The sequence below is a fragment of the Anomaloglossus baeobatrachus genome, chromosome 5 (assembly GCF_048569485.1).
Source record: "Anomaloglossus baeobatrachus isolate aAnoBae1 chromosome 5, aAnoBae1.hap1, whole genome shotgun sequence".
Taxonomy (NCBI): domain Eukaryota; kingdom Metazoa; phylum Chordata; class Amphibia; order Anura; family Aromobatidae; genus Anomaloglossus; species Anomaloglossus baeobatrachus.
The window spans coordinates 549,673,979-549,691,767 of NC_134357.1; the positions used below are offsets into that span (position 1 = coordinate 549,673,979).

The following is a 17,789-nucleotide window of genomic DNA, read 5'->3' on the forward strand; positions in this document are numbered from 1 at the left end:
TAAGGTCTAAGCCACACAGCGAGAAAAATAGTGCGAGTGGAGTGTGATAAAACATCGCATTCCATTCGGACCAATATTAGCCTGTGTGTCAGCGCACATGAGCAATTATTTTCTCAGCCCTAATTGGACCGAGAAATCAATCGCAGCATGCTGCAATTGTAATGCAAGACTCTTTCTCTTTTACCCATTCAAGTGTATGGGGTGAGAGAAAAATCGCACTGCACTTGCGGTACATCGGTGTACCACAAGTGCAGAGCGAGAATCGCAATAGCCGACTACGGAGGAGAGAGAAATCCCTCACACCCCTCCTCAGTTCTGGCCCGCCCCTCCTGAGTGCCGGACCGCCTTCCACAGCTGAGGTCTGTTCGCACAGTCGTACCTCAGTCGCAGGGACACACGCATGACACTCAGCTCTGCTCTACTGAGCGTGAGCCGAGTGTAATGCGAGGGGATCGCAGTAATCCCCGTGTGGCCCCAGCCTAATCGGCCGTCACTTGAGTCAGCTGATCTGAACTCGGCTGAACTCCTGTACACACAGCCCGCACACGGTCACATGTGATCGGCAGCAGGCAGTGACTGCTGTTAAGACTACATTCACATGACCGTTACGGTCCTTTTTCACGGATGCATCCGTGTGGCGTCCGTGTGACATCCATGTGCCTTACGTTTTTTTGCGGACCGCAAAAAACGGAAGCAGCAAGAAAGATAAATAGATGAGTAGATATAGAGATGGATAGATAGATATAGAGACAGAGAGAGAGAGGGATGAATGAATGAATGAATGAATGAATGAATGAATAGAGGGATGGATAGATAGATAGATAGATGAGAAAGACATATATAATGTCCCACCTCCCTGCATATTCTAAGCTGGCACCCTTTAGTGACTTTCATGTGGCACTAAGGTGCTTAGCCTTGTATTTAGCCAAAAAATAAATAAATAATAAAAAAAATGACATGCGGTCCCCCTATCTTTTGTAGCCAGCTAGGGTAAAACAAATGGCTGCAGCCTGCAAACCACAGCTCGCAGCTTCACCTTGGCTGGTAATCCAAAACAGAGGGCACCCCACGCTGTTATTTTAAATTAAATAAATAATTTAAAACAAAAAACACGGGGTCCCCCCCAAATTGGATCACCAGCCAAGGTAAAGCGGACAGCTGTGGTCTGGTATTCTCAGACTAGGGAGGTCCACCGTTATTGGACACTCCCCAGCCTAAAAATAGCAGGCCGCAGCCGCCCCAGAAGTGGTGCATCCATTAGATGGGTTAATCCTGGTGCTTCGCCCCAGCTCATCCCGTTGCCCTGGTGCGGTGGCAAACGGGGTAATATATAGGGTTGATGCCAGATGTGTAATGTTACCTGGCATCAAGCCCTGGGGTTAGTGATGTCAGGCGTGTATCAGATACCCGACATCACCAACCCCGTCAGTAATAATAAAAAAAAAATAGACAACAAACACATTTTTATTTGAAAAAACACTCCCCAAAACATTCCCTCTTTCACCAATTTATTAGAAAGAAAAACAAATCCAGGTCTGGTGTAATCCAAGGGGGTCCCACGACGATACATACCATAGTCAATGTCCCAGTCAATGAAGAACAGAATGTTCCCTATTGGGTGGGAGAGCCGTGCAGTGACCTGAGCTAACATCAATAGGTCAGCCCAGCTCACTGCAAGGCATGACTAGGGCTGCTGTCAGGAGGTTAGCAAGGTACATTACCTGTGATGATCGCTGAACTCCTGACAGCAGTGCTGTCACTGAGTTCAATGACCGCCGCCTTCACAAATCAAGTATCGCGAGCGGCCCGTGACGTCACCACTAGTCACAGTCTCAGGTCGACAGCGAGAGATGATGTGACAAGCAGCGGGCATAGAAGGCAGTGACGAGCGCTGAAGTCAGGAGTGCAGGACTTCATCACCGCAGGTACTGAACTTACTAACCGCCTGACGGTAACGCTTGTCATCCCCGCGGCTGCTGACACTGCAGTGCGGGCAGCTGCTGACACTGCTGTGCGGGCAGCTGCAGGGCTGGGGCTGGAGCGGGACACAGACTGCACGGGCACCCAATGGAAGTCACATGGAAGTGCTTCCGTGTTGTTTCCGGGAATTTTGCGAACCCATTGACTTGTATTGAGTCACGGTTCGTTATTACGGAACAGAATAGGACATGTTCCATATTAATGGAGCGGACATACGGCATCCGATGTGTTTTTTTTTTTTGTAGGATCGGATGCACATGGAAGTGCTACCGTGTGCCATCCGATCCTACACAAAAGACATTGAAAAGATGGTCCTGTCCGTGGGTCCGCAAAAAAAACCAGGAACTCACCAGAAGAAACGGATGTGAATGAGCCCACCTCCAGTGCCAGACGATAAATTCTGTGTCCCGCTGCAGAAGGATCCAGTAAAATAACGGTTGCATGCGTTGCACATTTAATCCACAGGATCCGGTCATATGCGGTTTGCGGTTGTTTGCCTACAGGCAAAAAAACGCTGATGTGAAAGTAGCCTGCAAAATGCATGCCACACGAATGATACGGACGACACAGACTAGGCAAGAGGGAAAAAAAAGCAATCTCGTGACCCCTTCATTTTTTTTCCCCAATTATTTTTTTCACATATTGCGCCGGCTAATAATCATAATTTCTGTACACACACACACACACACAAAGACTATGAACTATATGAGAACAAGCAGAAGATAGCCGCTTTTTTCCCCTGGTTGTGCAGAGCTGGGAGCTTCGGCTGTCTCTGTGTGATTGCTGTCAGTGCATCCACAGGGAAGAGGCAGGGAGGAGACTTTGGGTGGGGAGGAGAGTGGGTGTGTTAGACACAGTGGGTGTATTAGATAAGTTAGATACAGCCCTAGAGCCACAAAGAATTATGGGAGTTGTAGGAACTGAACCCAGGAAGTCAGAAGAGAGATTAACCCCATCAGAGCTGGAGCCAGCAATGAGGATGTGCTGCTAGTGCACAATAAAAGGTAATAGTGCTGAAAAAACATAATAGATGTGTGGAGAGGCACATATTAGCAAGATTTATCAGAAAAAAAAAACAGTTTTGGTAACTGGACAACTTCTTTAATGTCTAAACTGCTAGCAACAAAATTGAGTAAACTCCTAACTGAAAATGGCCAAATTTTGCTTAATTAGCCATTTCCCTTACCTGGTATCATGCGACTCATTAGTGTTACCAGGTCTTAGGTGTAAATACCGAGCAGATGAAGTCAATTTGTTGTTATTGCTCACACAATCTCTCATATTGGTCACCGGTTGTTCAACATAGCACCACATGGCAGAGAATTCTGTGAAGATCTGAAAAAAGGTTTGCTGCTCTACATAAAGATGAACTTATCTTTGAGAAGATTGCCAACACCCTGACACTGAGTTTCAGCATGGTGGCCAAGAACATACAATGGCTTAACAAGACAGGTTCCACTCAGAACAGGCCTCGCCATGGTTGACCAAAGAAGTTAAGTGCATGTTCTCAACGTCATATCCAGAGGTTGTATTTTTTAAAATAGATGTATGAGTGCTGCCAAAAATAATAATTGGTTTTATTCTTGGCAGATGACTGTACCAGTATATCAGAGGGACAGCTGACATCTTCAATTTTTAAATCAGAGGAACTTGAGATTACCCAAGATATAACTGAAATGAATGACATTACTCCAGATGTAGCATCAACCCTTCACAGCAAAGATCTATCATCTGATTCTTTGGTACAGGTCCTATCTTCTAATTTATTACAGACTGCTAAGAAAAAGAAAAAACACAAAGGAGGCACTAAAAAACAAACTGCTCTTAAGGTAAAGAAGCTAATTACACATTCAGAATATGGAAATAGTTTTCTCCTCAAAACATCTTTTACTAAACATCAAAAAAATCACAAAGAGGAGAAAAGATTTTGTTGTTTCAAGTGTGGGAAATATTTTAGCCGGAAATCAGTTCTTGTTAGGCATGATAGAATTCATACTGGAGAGAAACCATATTCATGTTCGGAATGTGGAAAATGTTTCTTAGACAAATCAGTTCTTAGTAGTCACCAGAGAACTCACACAGGGGTGAAGCCATATTCATGTTCAGAATGTGGGAAACATTTTAACCGGAAGTGGATTCTTCTTAATCACCAGAGAACTCACACAGGGGAAAAGCCTTTTTCATGTTCAGAATGTGGGAAATGTTTTACACAGAAAACAAATCTTATCAGTCATCAGGCAACTCACACAGGGGAGAGTCCATATTCATGTTCAGAATGTGGGAAATCGTTTGCATGGAAATCATATCTTGTTATACACCAGAGATCTCACACAGGAGAGAAACCTTTTTCATGTTCAGAATGTGGAAAATGTTTTTTACATAAATCAGTTCTTGATAGGCACCAGAGAAGTCACACAGGGGAGAATCCATATTCATGTTCAGAATGTGGCAAATGTTTTGCATGGAAATCATATCTTGTTACACATCAAAAATCTCATACAAGGAAGAAATCTTTTTCATGTTCAGAATGTGGGAAATGTTTTAACCGGAAATCAATTTTTGTTAATCACCAGAGAAGTCACACAGGGTAAAAGTCATATTCATGCTTAGTATCTAGGAAATGTTTTAAAAATAAATCAGAGCTTGTAAGACAGAAGAATTCACACAGGGGAGAAGTCATATTAATGTTCAGAATGTGGGAAATGTTTTATAAAAAATCAAATCTTATCACACATCAGAGAAGTCACACAGGGGAGAAGCCTTTTTTCATATTCAGAATGTGGGAAATGTTTTGTATAGAAATAAAATCTTGTTCCACATCAAATAATTCACACTAGAGAGAAGGCCTATTTATGTTCAGAATGTGTAAAATATTTTGCAGGAAAAGCAGATATTGTTAAACACCAAATATTTCACAAAGGGAAGACGCCTTTTTTATGTTCAGAAAGTGGAAAATATTTTAACCCAAAATGGTATCTTTCTAAACATTTATTTTTATTGGTGATGGGCGTACTCGGCCCTGCATTGACCATCGGGGTACTCTCGATGCTAAGCAGAGTATCATGAATGCTCGAATGCGTTATCTATAAAACAACAACTACAAAGCACAGGCTTGGTTAACTGCATGATGTGAGCAGGCACCACAGGGAGAACCATTTGCAGTCTCTGATTGGCTCTCATTGGGGTTGAAACAACATTTTCGGATGTAGTGTATCAAAAGAAAGAACAAAAAAAAAAAAATACCGCCCTCCCCCAAAAATGCTCTGTTTATTGCTGGCTGTATTTGGGTGGAGAGCCAAACTGCCCAATCATTGACTGCCTTTATTCTCGGCTGAGCACTTTCAAAGTGTCTGATTTACTAGAAAATCCAATTTTGCTTCACTATCACAAATAACTCAGAAGGGGAGAAATTACATGTTATTGAGAATAAGTGCAAAAAATATATAACAGTCGATTAAACTACAGTCATGGCCAAAAGTTTTAATTGTGTTTGTCTGATGTTTACATCACATACAGAAATATAATTGCAATCATATTATGAGTACCAAAAGGTTATATTGACAGTTAGAATGAGTTAATGCAGCAAGTCAATATTTGCAGTGTTGACCCTTCTTCTTCAGGACCTCTGCAATTCTCCCTGGCATGCTCTCAATCAACTTCTGGACCAAATCCTGACTGATAGCTGTCCATTCTTGCATAAGCAATGCTTGCATTTTGCCAGAATTTGTTGTTTTTTGTTTGTCCACCCGTCTCTTGATGATTGCCCACAAGTTCTCAATGGGATTAAGATCTGGGGAGTTTCCAGGCCATGGACCCAAAATCTCTATGTTTTGTTCCATGAGCCATTAAGTGATCACCTTTGCTTTATGGCAAGGTGCTCCATCATGCTGGAAAAGGTATTGTTGGGCACCAAACAGCTCTTGGACAGTTGGGAGAAGTTGCTCTTGGAGGAAATTCTGGTACCATTCTTTATTCATGGCTGTGTTTTTAGGCAAGACACTGTGAGTGAGCCGATTCCCTTGGCTGAGAAGCAACCCCACACATGAATCGTTTCAGGATGCTTAACAGTTGGCATGAGACAATATTGGTGGTAGCGCTCACCTCTTCTTCTCCTAATAAGCTGTTTTCCAGATGTCCCAAACAATCGAAAAGGGGATTCATCTGAGAAAATGACTTTACCCCAGTTCTCAGCAGTCCACTCCCTGTACCTTTTGCAGAATATCAGTCGGTCCCTGATTTTTTTTTCTGGAGAGAAGTGGCTTCTTTGCTGCCCTCCTTGAAACCAGGCCTTGCTCAAGCAGTCTCCGCCTCACAGTGCGTGCAGAAGCACTCACACCAGCCTGCTGCCATTGCTGAGCTAGCTCGGCACTGCTGGTAGTCCGATCCCGCAGCTGAAACAGTTTTAAGATACGGTCCTGGCGTTTGCTGGTCTTTCTTGGGTGCCCTGGAGCCTTTTTGGCAACAATGGAAGCTCTCTCCTTGAAGTTCTTGATGATGCGATAGATTGTTGACTGAGGTACAATCTTTGTAGTTGCGATACTCTTCCCTGTTAGGCCATTTTTGTGCAGAGCAATGATGGCTGCACGTGTTTCTTTAGAGATAACCATGGTTAACTGAAGAGAAACAATGTTACCAAGCACCAGCCTCCTTTTTAAAGTGTCCAGTGGTGTCATTCTTACTTAATCATGACTGATTGATCGCCAGCCCTGTCCTCATCAACACCCACACCTGTGTTAATGGAACAATCACTAAAACAATGTTAGCTGCTCCTTTTAAGGCATGAATGCAATGATGTTGAAATGTGTTTTGGGGGTTAAAGTTCATTTTCTTAGCCAATATTGACTTTGCAAGTAATTGCTGTTAAGCTGATCACTCTTTATGACATTCTGGAGTATATGCAAATTGCCATTAGAAAAACTTAAGCAGTAGACTTTGTAAAAATTAATATTTGTAGCATTCTCAAAACTTTTGCCCATGACTGTACAAATGGAAATTACTTGAGCACTTACTGTATATTAGAATTAAAAGTATATGCAGTTACTAATATGTTTCATCTAAAATCAAATAAAAAAAAAGCAATATTCAATGTGCATTTAATATTTCACAATGTTATATATATATATATACACACATACACACACACTCTCACTCTATGGGGAAATATTGCAACCTTTGCCCCCACTTCACCCATCAGCGATCTGCAATTCATTACTTCGATCAATCTCCATGTTTGAACAATGTCTGTAACTTCTCAATACGACAGTAATAAATGTGTTCATATTGCTAATTACTACAGTGGAACCTTGGTTTACAAGAACAAACCATTTTGGGAGTGTGCTTGTAAACCAATTTACTTGTCTACCAAATCAAAATTTTTCATAGCAAATAATGGAAGCTCAGACAATTCGTTCCACAACATGTGCAGTGTCCCATCCTGGTCCCTTATTGTGCCATTCCACACACACACACACACACACACACACACACACACACACACACACACACACACACACATATTATGCTTACCCTCCGTTCCCTCGCCGACCATCGCAAAGATGCAGTAGCTTCTGCTTTCAGCGTCATCGTCATACGCAGGAGCCGCTTGCCTCTGATTGGCCAGCGCGCTGACGTCAAAGGCATGAGCCTTTGAGAAGCGCTGACAGCGGATGTTCCTCCATCGTCAAGATGGTTACCCGATACACATACTGTACCTGCGGACTACAAGAGCCAGGAGGCCGCCGAGGGAACGGAAGGTAAGGTGAGCATAATATATGTGTGTGCGTGTGTGTTTGTGTGTGTTTTGCGTGTTTGTGCGGACTGCAAGAGCGAGTTAGAGCACGGTGAAAGTACAGAACTGGAGGTGTGTGTGGTGAGTATTTGCTCGTACAGCAAAGATTGCTCGTAAACTGAGTTACAAATTTACAGCAAGCTTTGCTCGTATAGCGAAATATTTGCACACCAAGTAACTTGTAAGCCGATGTTCCACTGTATTTACATCTACAATCCATTCCTTCTTTATATGAACTTTCGATGTGATTCATTTAGTATATTCCTTTCCCTGATAAGTACAGTAGTGTAGCGCTGGCGTCTCTGCAGAGATGCCGACTTACTCACCGCTCCGCACTTCCCTGGCCACCTAAATGTGCTGCTGCCTCCTTCCACGCCACACATACCACACAGGGTTCCCGTGAGTGAACCGAAGATGTGCATATGCACACCAACCCTGCTCTTAAAGGCCCGGCGTATCATTTCCAAGGAATGCCTTTCAGCATACGGCTGAGAGTCACTGTGTATTTAAGGCTTTCTCCCATTAGGGGAGGTGCCTACAGAACACCTCTAGTTAGTCAGTCAGTCTCCAGTCTGATACCTAGCTGGTTGTCAGGTCCTGAGCTCCTGTCTTGTTATACCTGTGTCCATTTCCAGTACCTGCTTCCCATATCTGTGTGCCCCTGCCATGCCCACCATTCCTGTCCGTACCCACCTGTCCAGCCTGCCTTAGTCAGCCCGCCTATACTTGTGTCAGTCTCCTGCCCTGGGGGTTAGCTGCCACAGTCCGGATCACTGCCCTGGGAGTGGTACCTGGTGTCCGCTTTGCAGTGGGTGCCTAGTTAAACCCCTCCCACTATAGGCTAAGCTCTAGGCACCCCGTGGTCCAGAGGGTCAACTAATCCCGCTCGCTGCCAGCTCTGTACCAATAGATGTCGCGGATGAGGGAACAGCAAGAGCAGATTCTGTTGTTTTTGTCGACCATCAACACCTGTCTGAATGACCTGGTCCCAGCTAGGTCATCTGCATCCGTGAAGCCTGCAGCTCCAGCACCGACATAATCCTGGCCTCTGTTGTCTGCTCCACCATGTTTTGACGGCGATCCCAAGCAGTGCCGAGGTTCCATTAATCAGTGCTCCCTGTACTTTTAACTCTTGCCACACCAGTTCCTTCAGAGCAGGCCAAAGTGGCATTTCTGATGTTGCACCTTGGTGGGGAGGCTCTCGCTTGGATCAATCCGCTGTGGAAGAGTAGAGATCCGGTCACCTCCGATGCCCTGGATTTTCTGGAGGCCTTCTGGAAAGTTTTTGATATAACGCGTCATGTCGCTTGTGCCGTGTCCTCCCTCCTGCAGTTACATCAAGGAGTACAGACTGTTGGCCAATATGCGGGTCAGTTCCCCACCATCTCCTCTGAACTCAGCTAGAATAATCAGGCGCTAGTGCCTGCCTTTTGGGAAGGATTATTCGGGAGAATCAAACAGGAACTGTCTGGCCATGATATTCTTGTTGTGTTGGATGACCTCATTTTCCTGGCTACCTGGAACAACCTTTGGTTCCAAGAGCTATCAATAGAGGTGAAACATGATAGGGGATTTAAAGGGAAGGTGTCGTAAAAAAAAAAAGAATTCAATAACTGAAAAAATGTAAAGTATTAATGTTATGTTTAAATACAATAATTTGTTTTTAATTGAGAAAAAATTAAAAAAAAATGTAAGTTTGATATATTCTACTCTTAAACAATAGGAGGAGCAGCTGCTGAATTCCGACTGTAGAAGTACTGTAGAAATATCTCCCATTACAGCTGCAGTTAAAGTGGGTGGAATCTGCTCTCCTGTGTGTGATGTCACAGCTCCCCCTCCCCATTTGGGTATTTCCAACAGGATAACAGAGAATGAAGTTTAGGATCACAGTGCGGAGCCATTTTGTTGGTGGCCACAGAGTGACCTTAATATGTCTAAAGTGTCACTAAGGCCAGCTGCATAGTGTTCTACTGTATCCCGCGCCACACTGTAACCCAATGCCCCCACACTGCCTACTGACTGTTTCCCAATGCCTCACACTGCCTACTGACTATTTCCCAATGCCCCACACTGCCTACTGACTGTTTTCCAATGGCCCCACACTGCCTACCGACTGTTTTCCAATGGCCCCAAACTGCCTACCGACTGTTTTCCAATGGCCCCACACTGCCTACCGACTGTTTTCCAATGGCCCCACACTGCCTACCGACTGTTTTCCAATGGCCCCACACTGCCTACCGACTGTTTCCCAATGGCCCCACACTGCCTACCGACTGTTTCCCAATGCCCCCACACTGCCTACTGATTTTTTTCCCAATGCCCCCACACTGCCTACTGACTGTTTCCCAATGCCTCCACACTGCCTTCTGACTGTTTACCAATGGCCCCATACTGCCTACTGATGGTTTTCCAATGGCCCTACACTGCCTACTGACTGTTTCCCAATTCCTCACACTGCCTACTGACTTTCCCAGTGCCCCATACTGCCTACTGACTGTTTCCCAATGCCCCGCTCAGCTCGCTGACTGTTTCCCAATGCACTCACCTCAGACCTGCGCCTCGGCAGCCTGTCCTGTCAGACATCACAGTACGAGCAGCGGACTCCCGAGGTGAGCACACGTGGGGGGGGGGTTGCCGCAGAGTGTGGGGGAGGGTGGTGGTCGTGGCAGAGTGCGGTTGAGTGGGGATCGCGGCAGAGTGTGGGGGAGGGGGGAGTGTCACGGCATAGTGCGGGGGAGGGAGTCCCGCGGTAGAGTGCGGGAGGGGGTGAACGGCAGAGTGGGGGAGCAGCGTGCCAGGATCAGTAACGGTGCAATCACCATTGCCCGTAGCCGGTACTCACCCCATCCATCCCGGCAGGTGACAGTGGGAAAGTGCACACGCTGTGTGCTCCACAAAGATGGCGCTGATCTTCTCCCTCTGCTGTGATCTGGACAGCCCAGGGGAAGCGTCCATTTCACAGCCGTCGCCTTCTCTAATGTTACTAAATGGGGTCGGATTCCGACCACTGTCCTCTATGCCCAGGGGGCTGCCATAAAGGAAGTCAGTTACTGTCATTACAAACACCAAATCCAAGATGGCAGCACCAGTGCTTCAGTAAAACTAGAATTAAATAAAAACTAAATAAACAGTGAATTTAATTTTGTATTAAAAATAATTTATTTCATAATCACTATTATTAATACAAAAATAAAAAAAACGTGAGACCTTAGCTTTAAACATCAGTCTCCCTCCCTCCAGAGGCCGCTGATGTCCCAGATTCCGGTTGCTGCTCCAGCTCCTGAACCCATGGAGGTTAACCATGTCAAAATGTCAGACTAACGTAGAGCCTACCGTCGAGCCATGGGACTGTGTTTCTGTCATGGAGGTGAAGAACACTTTATTCATGCGTGTCCCGTGAGGCAAAAGAGATGTTTGGTCCCTGAAGCTCCTGTGAATCCTACCATAGAAGTTGGTGCGGTCACATCGTCTCCTGCCAGCACATCTGCTGCTGCCTTCTTCCCCTCCTGGGCCCTGTACATGCCACACAGGGTTCCCGAGAGTGCACCTAAGATGCGTGCGCATATCGGCCTTTTAAGAGGAAGAAATGCCTCTCAGCCACTGTATATTTAAGGCTTACACCTATTAGGGGAGGTACCTGCCAACACCTCTAGTTAGTCAGTCAGTCTGCAGTCTGATACATAAATAGTTGTCAGGTCCTGAGCTCCTGTCCTATTATCCCTGTGTCCATTTTCAGTACCTACCTTCCCACACCTGTGTGCCCCTGCCGTGCCCACCATTCCTGTCCTTACCCACCTGTCAAGCCTGCCTCAGTCAGCCCGCCTATACTTGAGTCTGTCTCCTGCCCTGGGAGTCAGCTGCCACAGTCCCAGTCACTGCCCTGGGGTGGTACCTGGCATCTGCTTTGCAGTGGGCACTTAGTTAAGCACCTCTCCTTAATGGGTAAGCCTGGGGCCCCCCTGTGGTCCAGTGGATCCACTAATCCCAGTTGCTGCCCCTATACAGGCCATGAGCATTACAAGTTCTTTTTTAACCATCATCCGGAATGGATTCCCTTCAAGGCAAGGCATAGAACTTGATGAGTGGTTAATTTCATCCAAATCTGCTAATTCATATGTTCCTATTTTCACAGTTGTAAAGAAAATTCAGAGTTGTTAATCCTTCCTCCTTTATAGACTTTTGGAGATTAAGCACTTTCAGCCTCAGCTCTTTACCTCTCCACACACGGTCCTTGAACACATGTTCTATGAAGTTTAATTATTTTTGTTTTGTATCCAATTTGTTATATTTGAGAACACAAGGTGGGAAGACTAGTGTGTTGCCCACCTGCAGCGGTCGCCCCAGGGACACCACTCCACCTTCGGGGACGCAACAGGGTCTTGACCTTGGATATATCTGGCTAGAGGTATGTCAGGTTTATTTACATGGGAGTCGTGACGCCACTCACGGTTGGCGGTCAGGGTTATGGGTGACCGCCACTGCAGGTTTAACGAGCGTCTGGGGCTGATGGAGTCTGCAGTCTGGTGGTGTGGCCTCCCGTGAGTGAGGCTGGCCCCAGGGGCTCGGGTGCGTGGAACAGCAGGTCCCAGAATAACCCAGTCTCAGTCGAAGATATCTTTCAACTGTTCTTTACTAACTTTCAGATGTTCTGTGAGGAACCTGGGCAATGCTGAGATAAACCAGGAGGAACCAGGCATCCTTTAGGCCGGTCTAAGGGTAACCGTTAACTCGCCTTCCTAGCACTTCTTGTTTCGGATAACCCCTGACTTGCAGTACCATAAGGTTCATCCAGGGAAGTCGCTACTGCCTTTTCTCCCCTTTTCGGCCCATTTGCCGGCAGTGTGGACCAAGGGAGATGGCTCCAGGCTCGATCCTCCTTATGGGCCCCCTCGTTGCTGCTGAGGCTTGGACTCTAGTTGGTTGGTATGGGACTTGTGGTTCCCCCCACCGGCAGATTTAGCAGATCAATAAATGGACGTCTACTCTAGGGACCTGTTCCCTATGCGTGCCTAGTCACCAGGAGTCTCCGTACTCGACCAGCTGACTTCCTCAGCGTCTTTCTGACCGACTTGCTGGTAACTGTTCTCCCCCGCTAACGGCTACTACACGTGCAGGGTCTGACCAGCATGTCAGCGCGCGTCTCTCCTTCAGTCACCCTCCTTTCGCGCCTACTACTCTCAGACTGGCTAGCTCCTCCTCCTTTCCTTACAGCCACTGCCACCTTAGCTTCCAGCCCCTCTTCTACACCCCTAGGTGAGATGTGGAGGAATGCCCCCTCTTGGGTCTGCCCAAGGGTCCCCTCTAAGGTGTGGGAGACCTGGTTGCTATGTGTCTATGCGTACACACCCTATTCCGGCCTTTGGAATTACCTGAAAGCACTGTCCCAGTACAGTACTCTGTGGTGCCTGACTAGGTCAGGGGCGCCACACTAGCATCAGGGCCAGCTCCAGATTTTTGTAGGCCCCGGGCGAAAGAGTCTCAGTGGGCCCCGTACACACGGCAGAGACAAACATACACAGATATGTACACATACAGGCGTATGTACATATACATTGTAACACGCTGTGAGCGTTATAGGGCGGCACGGCTGTGACAGATGAAAACTTGGCCATATAAAGTAAATATGCTGGTTTTATTTTCAGCCAGAGAACAGCAAACAGACATGCAGCAGAAAAATTAAACAATTGTCCGTCTAAGCGCTTACTAAAAAACGTTATGCCTGACTCACGCTACCAAGGGGCTTGTGGGGCTTGAATTTCCAGTCACAGGTCTTTTAGTTTGCACCATCAGCCATGTCCAGCTCACAACGCAGCATGTTACTCCTCAGGCTGTCTCCCTCCTACTGAAGGATTTCTTGAACCTTATATTATATTTTATTTTGATTAGGTAAACTCCCTCAGCTAAGTTAGCTCAGCAGCTAGACTGCTGCTGCAATATCTCAACCAGGTTAACTTTCCAGGAAAGATATATACTCTGTTCAGTATTACTCCTGTCTGCCGGTTACAACATATTTAAAGACAAATTCACAAAAATGCATAGAAACAGACAGAACTATATACACAGTCATACACACTGACATACATAGATATACACATCATACATGCACACACAGACACATTGTAGATACTTTTAATTTGGGGAAGTCGGCAGTAGCCGCACTCGCCTCCCCCGCTTGTCTCCTGTCTAGCTCCTCCCGGGCATGTGACAGTGCCATGGTTTATTCATCAGGACAAACTATCAAAGTGAAAGGAGTACATGCACAAATAAATAGAAGAATCAAAAAAGCGAGGCAAAAGTGGCACACGAGGGTGTCAGATGACTCATGGTTTGTCTGTTTGAAGAAAGGTTGTTGAAGAAAGAAACATGTTACAACAAAAAGACAGAAATGGGGGGAAAAACATAATTATTTACAGAAATAAACACGTGACTGGAAACAATAGTAAAAATTGTATAAAATTGTATTAAAAAATCAAAAAAAGTGTGTAGAACAATAATTGCTGTAATGGTCTTAAGAAATAAAGAGTGTAGCAAGATAGTGTTCGATGGGAGAAGAAAGTTTAAGTGCAAGTGTTAAATGGCTGGTATGGAAAAAAGGGGGGGATGGAAAACAGGGGAAAAAAAGAAAAGTAAAGCAACAAAGGGGAATTGAACTTATTATTCGAAATGGAGCGATGTTAAACTAATTCTGGTAATATGGATGAACTCTTTACATCAGATGTCTTTGTTCTCTAAAACGTACAACTTAGTGATCATGAGAGATTTTATTTATCTAGATATACAGTGTGTCCATCCATATCCTGTCCACCGCCATTAACTTGAGAACGGCGGCAGCTATAGGCATAGAAGTGGAGTCTAGGTATAGTAAAGTAGTCATGCACTACACAATGAAACCACCTATAGCGCCACCTGGTGGAAAACAACGGAGTTAGCATTTTTATCTCGGAAACGGAACAAGATAGAGAAAAAAAGTGGATTAAAAAATTGTAGGGCATAATCAATTCAATACGAATCGACACCTTGCATACAGAAATGCTATGATATGAAACCCATGACCCCCCCAAAACATTGAATGCTGGTCACGCATATGGCGCTCATTTAACTTTGATGCTCAAAGTGGCCACCATCAGCTGCAATGCACATCTGGACAGCATACTGTGTCTTGCTGCACGTTGTGCAATATGGTGGGTGACACATTTGCACAATCATCTGTGATACGTCGTCGTAGGTCCTGCAATGTTGGTGGAGGGGTCACATACACCTGCTGTTTGATGTGACCTCACAGAAAGAAGTCCAATGGGGTTAGGTCAGGTGAGCATGGAGGTCACTCCACGCAGCCACCATACCCAATGACTTGTAGGAAGGTCTCCATGAGGTATCGCTTCACGTCCGCAGCCTTGTGAGTTTTACACGTTCTAATCATAGTATTTCTCAAAGTCTTCCGGTTTCTCAGCTTTTGCCGCTTTTTTAATATTCCTTACTATGTTTAAGGCCCCTGACTCTAAATTCTCAGGAGGTCAGCCCTACATATATAAGTCCACAAGAGCACTTTGCCCAGTAGACCACAAAAGTTGTCCTACAATTAATATTGTGCACAATTTTGTAAGATTTAGTATTGGAGGAATCATGGAAGGTAAATGACCTTTCCATTTGGGAACAATCCCCACAGTCTCCACAAGAATATGAACCCCATTTGGGTCCTTTTGACAAACCCAGAAATGTAGAGGGGGTGGGACATAGTGACTTCTCACTATCATGTCCCTAAGGGTCCTTGATCTTCGTGGCGTTATTGATGGTTTATCCGAAATGACTCTCACTAGATCACCATCAGACAGGAGTATTGGCCAATAACGTGCAACAACTTCATTCATTTCCCTTCACTGAGAGTGATAGACCGTAATAAATCTGACTTGATTGTCTGGATTTTTGATGTTAGGTTTGAGCAAGTTATCTCTCGAGGTGTTTCTTGCTCTCTCATAGCCAGATTGAATCGACTTATCACTATAGTGGCGGAACTTAAACCGTCTCTTGAGATCCCCCGCCTGCCCCTCAAATAAATCAATGTCTGAACACACCCTACGGGCTCTTGAAGTGTACCTGCTGGTACAGTGCAGGTACACGTCACATTTATGAATGAGATAGCCAAGATGATTGTCTATAAAATGAAGGTCGTCACACGCTCAGAGCTGTAGAGAACGGAGAGATATGGAGCCTGAAAGGCACAAGGTCAAAACATTGTTACCCTTTTTGCCCATCAGTGTATGTGTCATAATGGGAAGAGGAATATACAGTTAGGTTTATGTGCCACTATATAAATTAATAAATATTTATTATTATTTTGCTCTTTAGATGGAATTAGGAGGTTGGAGACTTTTGCTCTACCTCTCCCTCCTGTCCTCCTTCAGGGGTCCTGATAAATTAGTCTCTGACCCATTCCTGTGCTGCCACTGGCTCCAATGGCTGAAGGCACCAAAACAAGTCGTCCTGAGCCTGTGTGAAGTAGCTGCACAGTTCCTCTTTTGCATTCATTGAGGCAGTTGATCATGTGACCCCTGACTCCTCCCCTCCATGTGACATCATCACAGGTCCTGTAAGCACAGAGCAGCTGTATATTTAGAGTTGAGCCTAGAAAGTATGGGCTCCTTCCAGGTTAGAGGACATGACCAGCTTGTTTGGTGGGCGTGCTGATGTTTCCTCCTGTCCACTATAATCATGCACGCTTCGCCCCCCCTGCACCCCCCATCTGGAGCTCTTACCCCCAGACCCCGCTTCTATAATAAACAACTCCATGGTCATGTGGACTTAGAAAAATAATTTTTATCCTGTCTAGAAAACATCGGGCTGCATTTTGAGCACGCCCCTATCATGTGACAAATTACATCATACCTGGCAGGAGCCCGTACATTCTAGCATCTACCGTGGAGGTATGTGGAGATTCCCCATTACTGGGGCAGGCGGCATTAACCCCTTCAGCTCTGAGACTTTCTTGTTTTTTTTCTCTTGCTGATTTCTATGAATCGTGAGGTTTTTGTTCCTTTTCCTCCGATAGATACAGACGCCCCAACTATGAGAGGCCAGAAGTGAGGAAACCCGTCTGCCCTCAGTCCTCGGCCCCTTTCCTGCCCTCAGTCCTCGGCCCCTTTCCTGCCCTCAGTCCTCGGCCCCTTTCCTGCCCTCAGTCCGCGGCCCCTTTTCTGCCCTCGGTCCTCCGCCCCTTTCTGCCCTCAGTCCTCGGCCCCTTTCTGCCCTCGGTCCCTTTCTGCCCTCAGTCCTCGGCCCATTTCTGCCCTTGGTCCTCGGCCCCTTTCTGCCCTTAGTCCTCGGCCCCTTTCCTGCCCTCAGTCCTTGGCCCCTTTCCTGCCCTCAGTCCTCGGCCCCTTTCCTGCCCTCAGTCCTCGGCCCCTTTCCTGCCCTCAGTCCTCGGCCCCTTTCCCTCCCTCAGTCCTCGGCCCCTTTCTGCCCTCGGTCCCTTTCTGCCCTCAGTCCTCGGCCCATTTCTGCCCTTGGTCCTCGGCCCCTTTCTGCCCTTAGTCCTCGGCCCCTTTCCTGCCCTCAGTCCTTGGCCCCTTTCCTGCCCTCAGTCCTCGGCCCCTTTCCTGCTCTCAGTCCTCGGCCCCTTTCCTGCCCTCAGTCCTCGGCCCCTTTCCCTCCCTCAGTCCTCGGCCCCTTTCTGCCCTCAGTCCTCGGCCCCTTTCCTGCCCTCAGTCCTCAGCCCCTTTCTGTCCTCAGTCCTCTGCCCCTTTTCTGCCCCCAGCCCTCGGCCCCTTTCTGCCCCCTGTCATCGGCCCCTTTTTGCCCTCAGTCCTCGGCCCCTTTCTGCCCTCAGTCCTCGGCCCCTTTCTGCCCCCTGTCATCGGCCCCTTTCTACCCTCAGTCCTCGGCCCCTTTTTGCCCTCAGTCATCGACCCCTTTCTGCCCTCAGTCCTCGGCCCCTTTCTGCCGTCAGTCCTCGGCCCCTTTCTGCCGTCAGTCCTCGGCCCCTTTCTGCCCTCAGTCCTCGGCCCCTTTCTGCCCTTAGCCCTCG

The 17,789-nt window shown here is 46.5% G+C and overlaps 1 protein-coding gene across 3 annotated transcripts in view; it reads left to right on the forward strand.

The window, feature by feature from the left end:
• LOC142312230 (uncharacterized) overlaps positions 1–17,789 on the forward strand; it is a 102,224-nt gene that overhangs the window by 64,438 nt on the left and 19,997 nt on the right. For all 3 annotated transcript variants that reach the window (XM_075351140.1, XM_075351139.1, XM_075351138.1), the window contains exon 7: positions 3,571–3,809. In XM_075351140.1, the coding sequence (XP_075207255.1) occupies positions 3,571–3,809 (239 nt within the window). The remainder of the gene's footprint in view (positions 1–3,570; positions 3,810–17,789) is intronic.